This window comes from Somniosus microcephalus, chromosome 15 (assembly GCF_052327205.1).
Source record: "Somniosus microcephalus isolate GS21.2 chromosome 15, FLI_Smic_1.0, whole genome shotgun sequence".
Taxonomy (NCBI): domain Eukaryota; kingdom Metazoa; phylum Chordata; class Chondrichthyes; order Squaliformes; family Somniosidae; genus Somniosus; species Somniosus microcephalus.
Window position 1 is genome coordinate 69,241,552 of NC_141001.1, and position 16,698 is coordinate 69,258,249.

Genomic DNA, 16,698 nt, shown 5'->3' on the forward strand with positions numbered 1-16,698 from the left:
GGCGATAATTAGCGCCAGGCGCTAAACTTTGCGCCCAACCGATAATTGCGCCCCAAACAGGGCGATACCCAATTTCTCCCCCAATATGTATAGGCATGATGCTTTTATAGAGAGAGTGAGAATGAATACATTTTAAAATTGCAGTCTTGTGTGAATATAGAAATTATATACAGAGGTGGATATACTTAACCACCTAGCAGTTATTGCACTCCACATGATTAGAGTGAAAGTTTGATGCGGGGAAGAAATATTTTCCCCCAGCGCTTGAAGAAGCTTAATGATGCTGGTATCATTTGAAATTGCTAAGAGAGAAACCTATTCTTTTCCTAAAAAATGAAGGAAATGACTTAGTTGCCAACTGAGCTGAAATGTACTTGTGTAACTTTATGGCAGGCTGCAGTTGTGTGAATATATTTGGGCTTGCAGGAGCTTTATATCTTGGTTATACAGTTTAAAATTTTAATCGGCTGGACAACTAAAATGTCAACACATTAATGATCGTTCTCATGGATTTGACACTTGGTTAGAAGAACTCTGAAGAGACATAGAATAGATTTAGCCTTTTGGAATTTATTCTCAACAAACCAGTCAATGGTTTCTATGGTGAAGATTGTGCAGCAGAAGTAATTAGAGTTTGCTTATTCTTGGAGTACGTAAAAACTTGCAGTACAATAATACCACGTGTTTTTTAGAATGCTGTAACGCTGTCTCTCAAAAGGGGAGGGGGGGAAGATCCTAATTGTTATTGAGTTAAATCTTGAATAAAGAAGCAAATCTTCTGACCATTGAAATATCAGAAATTTAAAGAAATATAATCACTAATTGTTTTCTTCCTCTTTTTCCCATTTTTCTCCTGATAATTTTTTTCTCTCTCTCTTCCTTGTCCTCCCCTACCCTCTTAAAGGTTCAACCAAACAGCTTTGATAAATGTGACTTTAATAGGATGTGCTGGACTCTCTGTGTCAAGAAAAATCTGAACCGGAACAATTTACTGATCAGTGATGATGATACCTTCAAAGTATGGTGTATCTTCAACTTCCTCTCGGAAGATGTCTATCCCTTGATCATAGTCCCAGAGGAGGTAAGATCAATAAACCTTTAAATTAACGTTTTGTCCTTCGCACCCTTGGCTATGGAGAGGAAAGATCAATCGGGGTTCCTGTACCTGATCACGATCCCATAATTCATGCTGGAAAATGTTTGTGGACGTTGGGTCAGATGAAAATCCGACTCGGCTGTGCTGCTCTCTGTCAAATGGCTAAGACGAAACCCATTGTCTCGGTTAAATGGCTACTTGGGTGAGGTACTGAAAGGGCCAATGCTTCTGCCTCTGAAATTGTGCCTCAGCACAAGACACTGACTTTTAAAAAATGTTGTTCTGGGATGTGGACGACGCTGGCATTTTTGTCAATCCCTAGTTGCCTTCAGAAGGTGGTGATGGGCCCCCTTGAACTGCTGCAGTCCTTGTGGTGATAGTGCACTCACAATGGTGTTGGGTAGGGAGTTCCAGGATATTGATTCAGCAACCATAAGGAAACAGTGATAGAAGTCCAAGTTAGGATGGAGGGGAGATTGTAGGTGATGGTGTTCCAATGACATTGCTGCTCCTGAGCTTCTTGGTGGTAGAGGCTGCAGGGGTGGGAAGTACTGTCAAAGTGACTTGGTGAGTTGCTACAGTGCAACTTGTAAATCGTGTATACTGCAACCACAGTGTGCTGTTGGTGGAGGGGGTGGAGACTTGAGGCCAGTGGCATGGCGGCTGGCTGATTAAGTGAACTGCTCTGTCTTGCATGGTGGTGAGCCTCTTGTGTTGTTGTGGCTGCACCCATCCACATGAGTATTCCATCTCATTCTTGACTTGAGGCTTTGAGGATTCAGGAGGTGTTTCAGAGAACCCTGCTGTTTAGGTGAATGGGAGAGAAAAGTGGGGGAGGGAAGAGAATGTAATTTCACTTTTCAAAGCGTTAAATATGTGATTCTGTGTGGGTGAAAATGGTTGCAAATCCTAGGATTTGAGTTCCAGCCAACACCAGTGAGAACCAAATGACTAACTGTGAGATTGTAAAGTGATCTTGGTGATCAGTTAGGCCAAATACATAATTTATGGTGTTCCAGATTAACTCCAATGGTTTTGGATTAATTCTAATGTGAAACTTGTTAAAGCTGCTGGAACATGAACTTTTGGAATAATCTAGACACAGAGCCTTAGTGTAGTTAAGGGGGAAAAATTCGGTAGCGCCCCGCCCCGCATCGCCAGGGCGGTAAGTTTAGTGCCCGGCGCTAATTAGCGCCCCATACTGCGATACTGACTTTAGTGCTCTAAGAATGAAGTGGAGTGCTACCACTTCACTTAGGGCGCTAACAGGCTGGGAGCGCCAGGCCGCTAATGAAGTTGGCGCTCAGCACTACCGGTCTCGGAGGCTCCTTCCCTGGATTAAAGGGAATGGCCCAATGCTTACTCCAGCATCAGGTAAGGCCGGGGATGGATGGGCAATGGCTCCTGTAGGCCCCAAGGAGCAGCCCCAAGCACCCAATAGAGTGCAGGGCTGCCCCATCGGTTGCATCAAAAGTGGCAAAAGGCCGTACCCGGGGCGCTAATTAAAGGTCGGCCAACCTGACAGCTGATGCCTTTAATTAGTGCCCCCCCCCCCCCGACCCGCCGGGCATTGCTGCAGTACCTGCTCCAGCAGTCGCTGTTAGCGCCCGGCAAAGGTGGAGGGCGCGCTACTCAATTTCCCGGTGGGGCGCTAACGGGACGTTGCACACCTGGATGACGTCATGATCTCTGGGCGCAGAGTTCTGAGGAACTAAGTTTTAGCGCCGGCGCTATCCACCAACTGAATTTATAGCGTGGTGCTGTTAGCGACCCGCTCGGGCACTAACAGGGCGGACCGATAATGGGAGGCACTAAGCTAGCTAATTTCTAGCCCTAGGGGGGAAAAATTCAGTTGTTTGCGCCTCCCGTTGGCGCCTTAAGAGGGTGCCAAGTGGGGCGCAAAGCAACTAGCGCCCGGGCGCAGCGATGTTTGCGCCGCTCGCGAAATTAACTAGACATTTTGCGGTGGCACTAAACACTACCGCCGTATATCAAGTATATCAAGTGACATACTTGAACATATTAGCATCGAGAGGGAGGAGGTGCTAGCGGTTTTAGCAGGCCAAAAGGTGGATAAATCCCCAGGCCCGGACGAGATGTATCCCAGGCTGCTGTGGGAGGCAAAGGAGGAGATTACAGGGGCTCTGACACAAATTCAGAACCTCTCTGGCCACAGGGGATGTACCAGAGGACTGGAGAACAGCTAATGTAGTACCATTATACAAGAAGGGTAGCAGGGAGAAACCAGGGAATTACAGGCCAGTGAGCCTAACATCTGTGGTAGGGAAATTATTGGAAAAAATTCTGAGGGACAAAATTAGTCTCCAATTGGAGAGGCAAAGATTAATCGGGGATAGTCAGCATGGCTTTGTCAAGGGTAAATCATGTCTGATAAATCTGATTGAATTTTTCGAGGGGGTGACTAGGGGGGTGGATGAGGGAAATGCTGTGGATGTGGTTTACATGGACTTCAGTAAAGCTTTTGACAAAGTCCCGCATAGGAGACTGGTCAAGAAGGTAAGAGCCCATGGGATCCAGGGTGCCTTGGCGCGTTGGATCCTAAACTGGCTGAGTGGCAGGAGGCAGAGGGTGATGGTCGAAGGTTGCTTTTGTGACTGGAAGCCTGTGTCCAGTGGGGTACCTCAGGGATCGGTGCTGGGTCCCTTGTTGTTTGTGATCTACATAAATGATTTGGATGAGAATGTAAAAGGTATGATCAGTAAGTTCGCAGATGACACGAAAATTGGTGGGGTGGTAAATTGCGAGGAGGAAAGCCTCAGGCTACAGGACGATATAAACGGGTTGGTCAGATGGGCGGAAAGGTGGCAAATGGAATTTAACCCTGAAAAGTGCGAGGTGATGCATTTTGGACGGACAAATAAGGCAAGGGAATACACAATGAGTGGTAGGACCCTAGGAAGTACAGAGGGTCAGAGGGACCTTGGTGTACATGTACATAGATCCCTGAAGGCAGCGGAGCAGGTAGATAAGGTGGTTAAAAAGGCATATGGGATACTTGCCTTCATTAGCCGAGGCATAGAATATAAGAGCAGGGAGGTTATGATGGAGCTGTACAAAACGCTGGTGAGGCCACAGCTGGAGTACTGTGTGCAGTTCTGGTCGCCTCACTATAGGAAGGATGTGATTGCTTTGGAGAGGGTGCAGAGAAGATTCACCAGGATGTTACCTGGGATGGAGCGCCTCAGCTATGAAGAAAGACTAAACAGGCTGGGGTTGTTTTCCTTGGAGCAAAGAAGGCTGAGGGGGGACCTGATTGTGGTGTACAAAATGATGAGGGGCATAGATAGGGTAGATAAAGAGGAACTTTTCCCCTTAGTCGGGGGGTCAATAACAAGGGGGCATAGATTCAGGGTAAGGGGCAGGAGATTTAGAGGGGATTTGAGGAGGAACTTTTTCACCCAGAGGGTGGTTGGAATCTGGAACTCACTGCCTGAAAGGGTGGTAGAGGCAGGAACCCTCACAACATTCAAGAAGCATTTGGATGAGCACTTGAAATGCCATTGCATACAAGGCTATGGACCAAATGCTGGAAAATGGGATTAGACTGGACAGGGATGGATGGGCGGCGCAGACTCGATGGGCCGAAGGGCCTCTTTCTGTGCTGTAAAACTCTATGACTCTATGACTACCACCACGATCTCCTGCGCCGGCAGATCGTGACGTCAGTCGAGTGCGCAACGCCCTGTTAGCGCCCTGGACCGGATATTGAGTGGCGCCCCCTGCCTTACCGCCTGCCGCTAGCAACGACAGGTTGAGGGGAGCGTTATGCTGTCAGAAAGGGACGAGGGGAGTGCTATTTAAAGGTGACCACCTCCTGCCTTTTTTTGTCGGTGACATTTTTGCACCACGCATTCAAAGAGAGAGAGAGAATTCTGGAGAGATTCAACGCTGTGTGAAGGAGTTTTGGGTACTGAGCAGCACTTTGCAGGTTGATTTTGATTTGCCCTTCCTTGTATCGATTTAGAAGAGACTATGGGGTCTGCACTCTGAGCTCTTTCCCTGGTTCTCTCCATTGTTCTTTCTAGCAGATTTGATGTACAGGTCTCTCCAGGCTGAGATTCAGGCCGAGATTCAAGGCTGCAATGAGCAGGATGTGGATGGAGAGCAAGATCAACCCTCCCCTTTAAGATAAAAACAGAAAATGCAGGAGAAACTCAGCAGGTCAAGCAGCATCTGTGAAGATAGAAACAGATTTAACGTTTCAGGTCGATGACCATTCGTCAGAACTCCCCTTTAAGAATTGGACGGTGCCAGTGTGTCTGTGTTCCATTGCTGACTGACACCACATGAGCTTCACCAGCGCTGTGAGGTAGCGCCTCGCTCCTCGGCCTTCGCGCCTTGAGAGGTGTGTAGCGCCTGATTTAGCGCTCCAATCACCTGCAGGGGTGATAAAAGCCAAGTTTGCAGTCGGAGGCGATAATTAGCGCCAGGCGCTAAACTTTGCGCACCGCCAATAATGGCGCCCCAAATGGGGCGATACCGAATTTTCCCCCCAAGTGTTTTATGCTGGCATGATCCCAGCAAGGCAGTGCAATACCTTGTTTATGATCAAAGGTCACATTCAAAGGCAGTAACAAAGTATCCTATTTTATAGGAAGACGCTCGATAAGTAAAACTATGGGCATGTTGAGCTTGCAACTTCTGCCTGGCGAGGAGCTCATGGACTTCAATGTCATTAAGATTGAGACTGTTCAGCTTTCCACCTTTTTCCTTGCCCACCAAGTCAAACCTCTCCCCAGGCTTCCACCACCCTAGACCTGATCCCGTATCTCTAGTTTTTCTTTTATCTCCTATCATGCCCTCTCTGAACTCATCTTGTCCATGAGACCCACCTCCTGCTCTGCTGACTCTATTCTCACTAAATTGCTGACCTTCCTGGCCCCCATGCTAGCTGACATTGTAAATGGTTTCCACTCGGGTATTGTCCCCCTACTTTTCAAAACTGCCGCCACCACTCCCTCTTCAGAAAACCCACCCTCGAACCCTCTGGTCTTGCAAATCGTCACCCCATGTCTAATGTCCCTTTCCTCGTCAAAGTCCTTGAATGTGTTGTCGCCTCCCAAATCTGTGCCTGTCTTTCCCGCATCTCCATGTTTGAATCCATGAGTTTCTGCCTCGCCACCGCACAGAAACAACTTTAATCAAAGTCACAAATGACATTCTCTGTGACTGTGACCTCCTCCTCATCCTCAATCTCTCTGTGACCTTTGATACGGTCAACTATACAGTTATCCTCCAATACCTTTCCTCCATTGTCCTACTCTGTGGGACTGCCCTCACTCACTTCCACTCTGATCGTAGCCGGAGCAGTTCCAGCAATAGCTTCTCTTCTAGCCTCCTCACTATTACCTCTGGAGTACCACAATGATATATACTTGGCCTTCTCCTGTTACTCGTCTACATGCTGCCCTTTGGTGACATCATCTGCAGACATGGGTTCTGCATCCATATGCGCTCAGCTCTACCTTTCTCAACCCCTCCACTGCCTCTGTAACGTTGGACTACCCATCCTTGGATGAGCAATTTCCCCCCGTTAAACACTGGGAAGACTGAAGCCATCGTCTTCGGCCCCTGTCACAAACTTCGTACCCTTGCCACTGATTCCACCCCTCACTCCCCGGCCACTATCTCTGGTTCAACCAGACTGTTTGCAACCTCCGCATCCTATTTGAACTTGAGCTGAGCTTCTGACCCCATATACTCTCCATCACAAAGGTCGTCTACTTTCATCTCCGTAACATTGTTCATCTCCGCTCCCACCTTAGCCCATCCGCTTCTGAAATGCTCATCCCCTTCCTTCACCCCAGCATTGGTGGCCTTGCCTTTTAGGCCCCAAGCTATAGAATTCTGTCCCTAAACAGCTCCACTTCTCCAGGCCCCCCTCCTCCTTTTAAGATTCGCTTTAAAACCCGGCTCTTCAGCCAATCTTTTGGTCACACCTCGTCATATCTCCTTCTTTGGACCATAATTTGGTACTAACATGGAATTATTGCGATGGTAAATGGTGTACAAAATTGAATAGTTGCCCTGTCACTTTGTCTCTGTGTGGGCACTTCCGCCTTGGAGTCAGAAGATTGTGGGTTCAACCCCGACTCCAGAGACTTGAGCACATAATCTAAGCTGACACTTCAGTATAGCCCTGATTGGCACAGTAATCTCCCACATGGTATCTTGTCAAATGCTTTCCTAACGTCTATGCACACTCAATCCATTGCATTTCCCCCATCTACCAGAGACTTCTGTGATGTTTATCAAGCATGATCATCCATTTTGAAATCCGTGTGGATTATTTTTAATGGAAAGCACTGGGATAGAACTGATACCATTCTGGACAGAGATTATTATAACAGCAAGCAAATGGAAAGGTGGAATTTAGTGAAAATTTTGCAGAGAATGCACTTCAGTAGAAGTTTCAAATATGTACACAATGCCTTATTAGTTTGGAGCTTGTACCCTCCCAACTGTATGTGTTATGCCATCTTAGAACTAACGCAGTTGCCCTCACCTTTGTAATCTTTCCTGACTATTTAATAATCTATGTATAAATGCTTTTAATCATTTGATTGCCTGCTCCATACAGTCTCCAGTTAAATTAGACAGAAGAAAAGTGAGTAATTAAGAGCACAATTCTGTCTTCACTCCCTAGAGAGGAAGTCAGTTTCCCCGCAAGGTAAACTGGGCTGGGATTTCAGTTAGAAATTCCCTGCTGGTGTTTTCCGCGTAGTGCATAGTCTTGCAAGAAATGCATATACAGTATGTTGCATTAACTAATATTTCTATATTCTCCTGATAGACAACAAAAGTTGATTAAAAGAGATGAAAATGTTTTTATTTTTTTTAACATTTGGTGCAAATGCAGTACTTTTAACTCTGCTTTTCTGTAACTTGCAACAAACTAGATAGTTCTGCTTTTTAAAGGCTTGGCCTCAAATGTATGTTTATGAGCCAGATTTTCCAGTGCAACACTGGCTGCTTTGTGGAGACCAGTGATCTCTAGGTGAACTTCCATTGTTAAGGAACTGTGTTTTAAAATTATGGAAAAGCGAGCATTGTTCTGATTTTTTCAACCCTATTTAATTTTGTTCAGAGAGTGCACTCTCGGTTCGTTTATACTTTCCATTGTACTAAGTATGTCATTTACAAATACAAAGAAAGGATTATACAGTGTGGTGAACTGCAATTCTTATGGGCTTGGGTTGGGTTCCCTGAAATATAAATTTGGATCACAGGAAGTGTAATTCTTGTGACAGGGAGAGAGAATTACTTTCAGTATAAATTAAATACTCTTTGATTGCCCCCCTCAAAAATAGAGAAGAAAGGCTTTTTGAAAGGGTTGCTAAACATATTTCCTTCCTAAGGGGATATGTATTTATTTGCACTGCTGCAGGCCCAAATCCAGCCTGTGGAGATGTGCTGTGTTGGGCTACCTGACTGACAGAGTACCCACTCTGACCTAACCATTGAGTCCCTCCTGCCAATTGACTGCTTTTGAGGAGAATCGGTATTGGCTCGTACTTTCTTCTGGATAACAGTCTTCATGCTGAAATGCACGTCAGTGGTTGGATATTGGCTGACCTAACTTGTATAGAGCCTTTTGTTTTGCAATTTCGAAGTTGAAACTGACATGCAGTACAGTATTAGGAAGACTTGCTGATACCAGCCCTTCTCCATAGTAACTAGTCAGACAGTGAGCCAGCTGATATCTCTGCTATGCCACGTTTTATCCAGCGACTAGGAAAAGCATAGTAGTGACCTAGGGAGAAATTACTAAGGCATTAATAGCACACTTTTATGACTTAAACATTGCAATGGAAACCTGAATTGTGAACCTCTTCTCTGCAATTTGTAGTTGGTCTTAACCTCCAATAAGTTAGTTGAGCAACCCTTTAACTTCTGGGCATCTTTGCAAAGGTTACTAATGCAGGACTTCCTATGCACCAACACTCATCCTACTTTTATCTTGTCAGCGCAGGAAGGGGCTCTCATTTTATAGTAGAGCATTGTTGAGAAAATCTCCAGCTCATTGTGGTCACCTCATGTATGATCATCACCAGTTGGGCTTTTCGCTGTCTAACAGAATCACAGATGATAATTTGCACAGGTAAATCGCAGAAGTCACCTGACGCTTACTGAGATTATTAGAGGTTAAAGCCAACTACAAATAGCAGAAATTAGGTCCACAATCATTGGGCCCAATTCAGTTTTAGAGAATGTTGAAAATGTTTACATCTTCTGTGAGAATCGAAGGTCTCTGGTTGGAACAGCCAGCATCCTCCCCCAACCACAGAAGCAAAATTTACTCAAACGCCTACCTCACACCCACAGAGACTAGCTTCTCCTTGCCAACGCTGCTTCTTGCTCTCTCCTTCCTCTTCCTCTCTCTCCCCTACCTTCTCTCCTTTCTCCTCCTCCCTCCCCATCTCCCCACCCCTCCTCCTCTCTCTCCTCCTTCCCTCTCCCTTCCTCTCCATCTGCCTCCTCTGCCCTCCCGCCTTGGATCAACTATCTCCCTGCCCTCCCACCTTGGTCAACTACCTCCCTGCCCTCCCGCCTTGGTCAACTATCTCCCTGCCCTCCCGCCTTGGATCAACTATCTCCCTGCCCTCCCACCTTGGATCAACTATCTCCCTGCCCTCCCACCTTGGATCAACTATCTCCCTGCCCTCCCGCCTTGGTCAACTATCTCCCTGCCCTCCCGCCTTGGATCAACTATCTCCCTGCCCTCCCGCCTTGGATCAACTATCTCCCTGCCCTCCCGCCTTGGATCAACTATCTCCCTGCCCTCCCGCCTTGGATCAACTATCTCCCTGCCCTCCCGCCTTGGATCAACTATCTCCCTGCCCTCCCGCCTTGGATCAACTATCTCCCTGCCCTCCCGCCTTGGATCAACTATCTCCCTGCCCCCCCCGCCTTGGATCAACTATCTCCCTGCCCTCCCGCCTTGGTCAACTATCTCCCTGTCCTCCCGCCTTGGATCAACTATCTCCCTGCCCCCCCCCGCCTTGGTCAACTATCTCCCTGCCCTCCCGCCTTGGATCAACTATCTCCCTGCCCCCCCCGCCTTGGATCAACTATCTCCCTGCCCTCCCGCCTTGGTCAACTATCTCCCTGTCCTCCCGCCTTGGATCAACTATCTCCCTGCCCCCCCCCGGCCTTGGATCAACTATCTCCCTGCACCCCCGCCTTGGATCAACTATCTCCCTGCCCTCCCGCCTTGGATCAAATATCTCCCTGCCCTCCCGCCTTGGATCAACTATCTCCCTGCCCTCCCGCTTTGGATCAACTATCTCCCTGCCCTCCCACCTTGGATCAATGATCTCCCTGCCCTCCCGCCTTGGATCAAATATCTCCCTGCCCTCCCGCCTTGGATCAACTATCTCCCTGCCCTCCCGCTTTGGATCAACTATCCCCCTGCCCTCCCGCCTTGGATCAATGATCTCCCTGCCCTCCCGCCTTGGATCAACTATCTCCCTGCCCCCCCGGCCTTGGATCAACTATCTCCCTGCCCTCCCGCCTTGGATCAACTATCTCCCTGCCCCCCCGCCTTGGTCAACTATCTCCCTGCCCTCCCGCCTTGGATCAACTATCTCCCTGCCCCCCCCCCCCCCCCAACCTTGGATCAACTATCTCCCTGCCCCCCCACCTTGGATCAACTATCTCCCTGCCCTCCCGCCTTGGATCAACTATCTCCCTGCCCTCCCACCTTGGAACAACTATCTCCCTGCCCTCCCGCCTTGGATCAACTATCTCCCTGCCCTCCCGCCTTGGATCAACTATCTCCCTGCCCTCCCGCCTTGGATCAACTATCTCCCTGCCCTCCCGCCTTGGATCAACTATCTCCCTGCCCCCCCGGCCTTGGATCAACTATCTCCCTGCCCTCCCGCCTTGGTCAACTATCTCCCTGCCCTCCCGCCTTGGATCAACTATCTCCCTGCCCTCCCGCCTTGGATCAACTATCTCCCTGCCCTCCCCCCTTGGATCAACTATCTCCCTGCCCTCCCGCCTTGGATCAACTATCTCCCTGCGCCCCCCCCCCCCCGCCTTGGATCAACTATCTCCCTGCCCTCCCGCCTTGGATCAACTATCTCCCTGCCCTCCCGCCTTGGATCAACTATCTCCCTGCCCTCCCGCCTTGGATCAACTATCTCCCTGCCCTCCCGCCTTGGATCAACTATCTCCCTGCCCTCCCGCCTTGGATCAACTATCTCCCTGCCCTCCCGCCTTGGATCAACTATCTCCCTGCCCTCCCGCCTTGGTCAACTATCTCCCTGCCCCCCCCGCCTTGGATCAACTATCTCCCTGCCCTCCCGCCTTGGTCAACTATCTCCCTGTCCTCCCGCCTTGGATCAACTATCTCCCTGCCCCCCCCCGCCTTGGTCAACTATCTCCCTGCCCTCCCGCCTTGGATCAACTATCTCCCTGCACCCCCTGCCTTGGATCAACTATCTCCCTGCCCCCCCCGCCTTGGATCAACTATCTCCCTGCCCTCCCGCCTTGGTCAACTATCTCCCTGTCCTCCCGCCTTGGATCAACTATCTCCCTGCCCCCCCCCGGCCTTGGATCAACTATCTCCCTGCACCCCCGCCTTGGATCAACTATCTCCCTGCCCTCCCGCCTTGGATCAAATATCTCCCTGCCCTCCCGCCTTGGATCAACTATCTCCCTGCCCTCCCGCCTTGGATCAACTATCTCCCTGCCCTCCCGCCTTGGATCAACTATCTCCCTGCCCTCCCGCTTTGGATCAACTATCTCCCTGCCCTCCCGCCTTGGATCAATGATCTCCCTGCCCTCCCGCCTTGGATCAACTATCTCCCTGCACCCCCGCCTTGGATCAACTATCTCCCTGCCCTCCCGCCTTGGATCAAATATCTCCCTGCCCTCCCGCCTTGGATCAACTATCTCCCTGCCCCCCCCGCCTTGGATCAACTATCTCCCTGCCCTCCCGCCTTGGATCAACTATCTCCCTGCCCTCCCGCTTTGGATCAACTATCTCCCTGCCCTCCCGCCTTGGATCAATGATCTCCCTGCCCTCCCGCCTTGGATCAACTATCTCCCTGCCCTCCCGCCTTGGATCAACTATCTCCCTGCCCCCCCGCCTTGGTCAACTATCTCCCTGCCCTCCCGCCTTGGATCAACTATCTCCCTGCCCCCCCCCCCCCCCAACCTTGGATCAACTATCTCCCTGCCCCCCCACCTTGGATCAACTATCTCCCTGCCCTCCCGCCTTGGATCAACTATCTCCCTGCCCTCCCACCTTGGATCAACTATCTCCCTGCCCCCCCGCCTTGGATCAACTATCTCCCTGCCCTCCCACCTTGGATCAACTATCTCCCTGCCCTCCCGCCTTGGATCAACTATCTCCCTGCCCTCCCGCCTTGGATCAACTATCTCCCTGCCCCCCCGGCCTTGGATCACTATCTCCCTGCCCCCCCCCCGCCTTGGATCAACTATCTCCCTGCACCCCCCCCGGCCTTGGATCAACTATCTCCCTGCACCCCCGCCTTGGATCAACTATCTCCCTGCCCTCCCGCCTTGGATCAACTATCTCCCTGCCCTCCCGCCTTGGATCAACTATCTCCCTGCCCTCCAACAGTGATTGACCTGAAAAGTGCTTGCGGTCTACACTGTGTGTACCACCACAGGAGATCAAATACTTCTAGAAATAGAAATAGTTATTCCATTTATGTATGCTGTTTGGATATTAAATCAAGCCATTAATTAGAATTTTTGTGGACATTACTGTGCTAATACGATGTTCCTGTTCTCACTACTCAGATTGAATATTTTCTCCAGAAACTGACTGAAGCAATGGGAGTTAATTGGCAGCAAGAACAATTTGAAGAATACAGAGCTCATCTTGGTGCCAGGCGGTGTGGCCTTTCTGTGTGGGAGTTCATCGAACTGGTTGGTTCTGGGCTGTTCTCTAGGGGGATGAACAGACAAACGTTGTCCATGGCAATCAATGAAGTTTACTGTGAACTCATCCTAGATGTGATGAAGCAGGTAGGAGCAGTTTAGATGTCTGAAATAAATATGGGCTAATCCTGCTGCGAGGTTTTTTCTTTCTCCCCCCCCCCCCCGCCCCCTGTTTCCCCACAGTCTCTCTCACTTGGATGATCCTGATTTCCAGAGTGGAATGTCGAATGAGTGGATGCAGAAAAATGTGCAAAGAAATGTCTTTTTTTTTTTATCTTCGCTGTGCCACCCAAAGGCTTAGCAAGTAAATATACTCTGGTCATGGGGACCAGCAATGCATTTTTTTGTAAGTGTTTTGTAGTCATGTCGTGTGAAGCACCAGTGAAGTGGTGCAATGCAGGTTCAGTTTCTCCAACTTATGCTGAGTTCCTGATCTACAGGGTTACACTTGTGACAGCTCGCTAAGAGTGGCATTGGCAGTGATCTCTGATCTAGCTGCCCACTGCACCTTCTTGGACACTGGAGGATTGTGGCCCAGATGGGGAATTTAAAAGGAGAAAACGGAGTTAAGATACACCACCACCCACCCCGCAAAAGAAAATAGTGCTCCTGTTGAACCATTTCATGGCACAGGTTGAAGAGGAGGGAGATTTTGTTTATATTTGTTACCGTATGGGGAAAAAAACTCACAAGCCTAAATTAGATTGGTCTGTCCATCGTCTTCACTCTGCTCCATTACTGATTTCTTTGCTACTGTTCACTTCAATAGTTTTTCATGTCTGCTGAAATGCCCTGTGCCAAGCCTCCTATGTGTTTAAAAGCAAGGTAAATACTTACTTGGAAAAATAAAATGTTAAGCCTCAATAATTGGGACAATTTCAGGGGAATATTCGATCCTTAAAAAACAGGGCAAATTTGAAGAAAATTAATAAAAATAGTGATGTAAGAAAACTACTAGGCACTTGGTCTAAGCGTTAAACAAAGCTTTAATCAACTGTTTTACAACATGGAGGTCTAGTTGTGTCCTTCACTAGTTCCTGTTAAGAATGTTCTGTGCAAGCTGGGCCCGTGCCCGAGTATTTATACTCTCCCTGGACAGCGCCACCCGCAGGCTGCTCAGTAGTATTTCATAAGTCTTTCTTTCATGAATGACTGATTCATGTCAAATAGTTTTTATTTTGAACATCACTAAACCTTAAGAAAACAAGCAATGAACCAGGCGCAGTTAAATCAAATTGCAACACATAATTGCACAGTTCAAAGACATCACTTTTATGGCCTTGATGACAGTTTCCGAAAGGCAAGTAAGTTTCTATGATCACAAAATGTTATGAAGCTATTTTAAAAACAAATGCATTTAGAGTATTTGTGACTGGACTGTGTGCTGCAAAATTTTGACTGCTAAAGTTGATGTTTAAAGTAGCACATCATCACCGTAGTACTGTGACGCACAGATATTTTTCAAGTCTAACTAAAATATGAAATAGTTCATGCTAACATTTTTCAGTACGTGCTATGAATGATTGTTGCATTAAAAAAAAAAAAATCATTTTGTTAATGACGTAACTGTAGTTATTATCGAGTCTCGTCATGGTACGTGCTGAAAGCACAGATGCAATGCTTCTCCATCTCCTGATTCTTGGTAACAAAAAAATGAAGAACGGAGGTGTTCAGCACAACCAGCACCTAATCTGCGTTGGACTTCCCAATGTCTGTCCGCAAGTGTAATTTTGAGCTCCCTATCGTTTGCCATTTCAATTCTCCGCCCACTCCCACTCTGGCCTCTCTGTCTTTGGCCTAGTACACTGTTCCAGTGAAGCTCAATGCAAACTTGAGGAACAGCACCTCATCTTTCTACTAGGCATTTTACAGCGCTCTGGCCTAAATACTGACTTCAGACCTTAACTATAGCACCCAATTTCTCTCTAGTTGGTGCTGGCAATGTAGGATGGGTATGTAAGAACTCCTGGGTACTGCCATCACAATAGTAAATGGAGAGCAGTGGGAGTCATCTTCCTTAAGAAGCAGGCAACCAGACTACTTAGAGGAGTGATGAGCCCGAGTAGATATCTGTTGCAGATCCGAATTCATAACAAGCTGCCATGACATAGCAGGCCAGTTGGCATAAATGGCTAACTTCTGTTTCATAGTACACAATTGAGATGTTAACCTGACCCCGATGAAGGGTCACATCTTAAACACCTATCTTTCAGATGCTGATTGATTTGCTGCCTTTTCTGTCTTTGAGCTTCTAGTTTTCTTTTTACCTTATGATGCGCCATAAAAGAAATTTGTAAAAAAAAATGTAAACACTCGCATCTTAGTTGTAGCTGATGTTTTCATTACATTTCTGGAGAGACACTAAAGGGCAACTCATCAGTAATTCTTGCCACTCTTCTCCAACCCCACTCTCCCACAATGCTCAATGAAAAGCTATGAGTAATGGCAGAGAAGTAGAAGGGCGGTGGAAGGGAAACACTGTCATTTTTAGACAAACACTTGAGGAAAAGGGTGTTGTAGAGCCTTATCCCAGGGTGTTTCTTCAGAGGTTACATTGACTTACTGCACCACCATATAATGTGGCTGCATGTTTTAATAAGGAAATTCATCTTGACAATGGAGGTCAGGAAAAGACCAGAGTGGTCCATCAAGCCCATCCCGTGCCATTATGGTGCAACTTTAGAGCCCCATCGTGCCCTTCTTAAATTCCTCACGAAACCGCAAAAGCGATCAAACAAGGTCCAGGTGACCACAGTGACTGGGAGACACAACACCCAATACCCACCTCTCCTATACATAGTGATGCCTGCCACAGTCAGGAATTTGACCAGCTCCCTTTTGAATGTTTGCAGCAAATCCCCAATCACTACACGAGCCAGCAACTTGTTCCAAAGGTTGACAACTGTGATAAATCCATGTAGTGAGACAAGGAACTCGAAGAGGCGAGGTATGAGGATTAAGACGAGTACTTTATTGAACGACTGCGAGACAACCAGGCAGGCCTGCTTCCAGGCATTGTACCTTTGCTGACCTTAACAGGAAGCAACCCCTGACCTTAGCAGCAGCATTGGCTACAGCACCATCTGGTGGATAACCTTAATCATAACATCCCAGATTACTATATCCCTCCCCCCCCTTAAGATTTCAGTATGAATTTCTTAACAAACAACCATTCCTAAGGGTCACAAGAAGTCTCCATTCACCACGTTCCATACTTGACGAATCTAACAGGTCAGTATCAATCTCTCTGGTGGCTTGCGAGACCTTTGTGAACGTCTGACAGTAAAGTCCCTGCTTGTTTGTGGTGAAGCCACCAGCTGCTCCTGAGCAGTGCTCGGAGTATCTGACTCTGCAACGATGGTTTCCTCTTGATGAATGGGTTCCTGTGGAATTGTCTCTGTCCCTGGTGGTGGCACCACAGATGTACTTGGATAACTGGGGGCAACCCTGTCCTCAGCCATTGCATATGGAACCTTTGTTTCAATTTCCCCTTGTCTGGTAAGTATCTGATCTACATGTCTGCGTACTACCCTACCATCACCCAACATGACCTTGTATGATACGGGACCGGTCATTGAGTCTATGAAGCCAGGAATCCACTTGGGTCCATAACTGAAATTCCTGGTAAGGACCGCATCTCCTTCTCCAAAACTTTGTCTCTTTGT

At 48.0% G+C, this 16,698-nt stretch overlaps 1 protein-coding gene across 1 annotated transcript in view; it reads left to right on the plus strand.

Annotated features, from left to right (window-relative positions):
- swap70b (switching B cell complex subunit SWAP70b) overlaps positions 1-16,698 on the plus strand; it is a 143,183-nt gene that overhangs the window by 24,441 nt on the left and 102,044 nt on the right. Inside the window, exons 3-4 of the mRNA XM_086007984.1 lie at positions 905-1,081; positions 12,893-13,120. Of these exons, the coding sequence (XP_085864110.1) occupies positions 905-1,081; positions 12,893-13,120 (405 nt within the window). The remainder of the gene's footprint in view (positions 1-904; positions 1,082-12,892; positions 13,121-16,698) is intronic.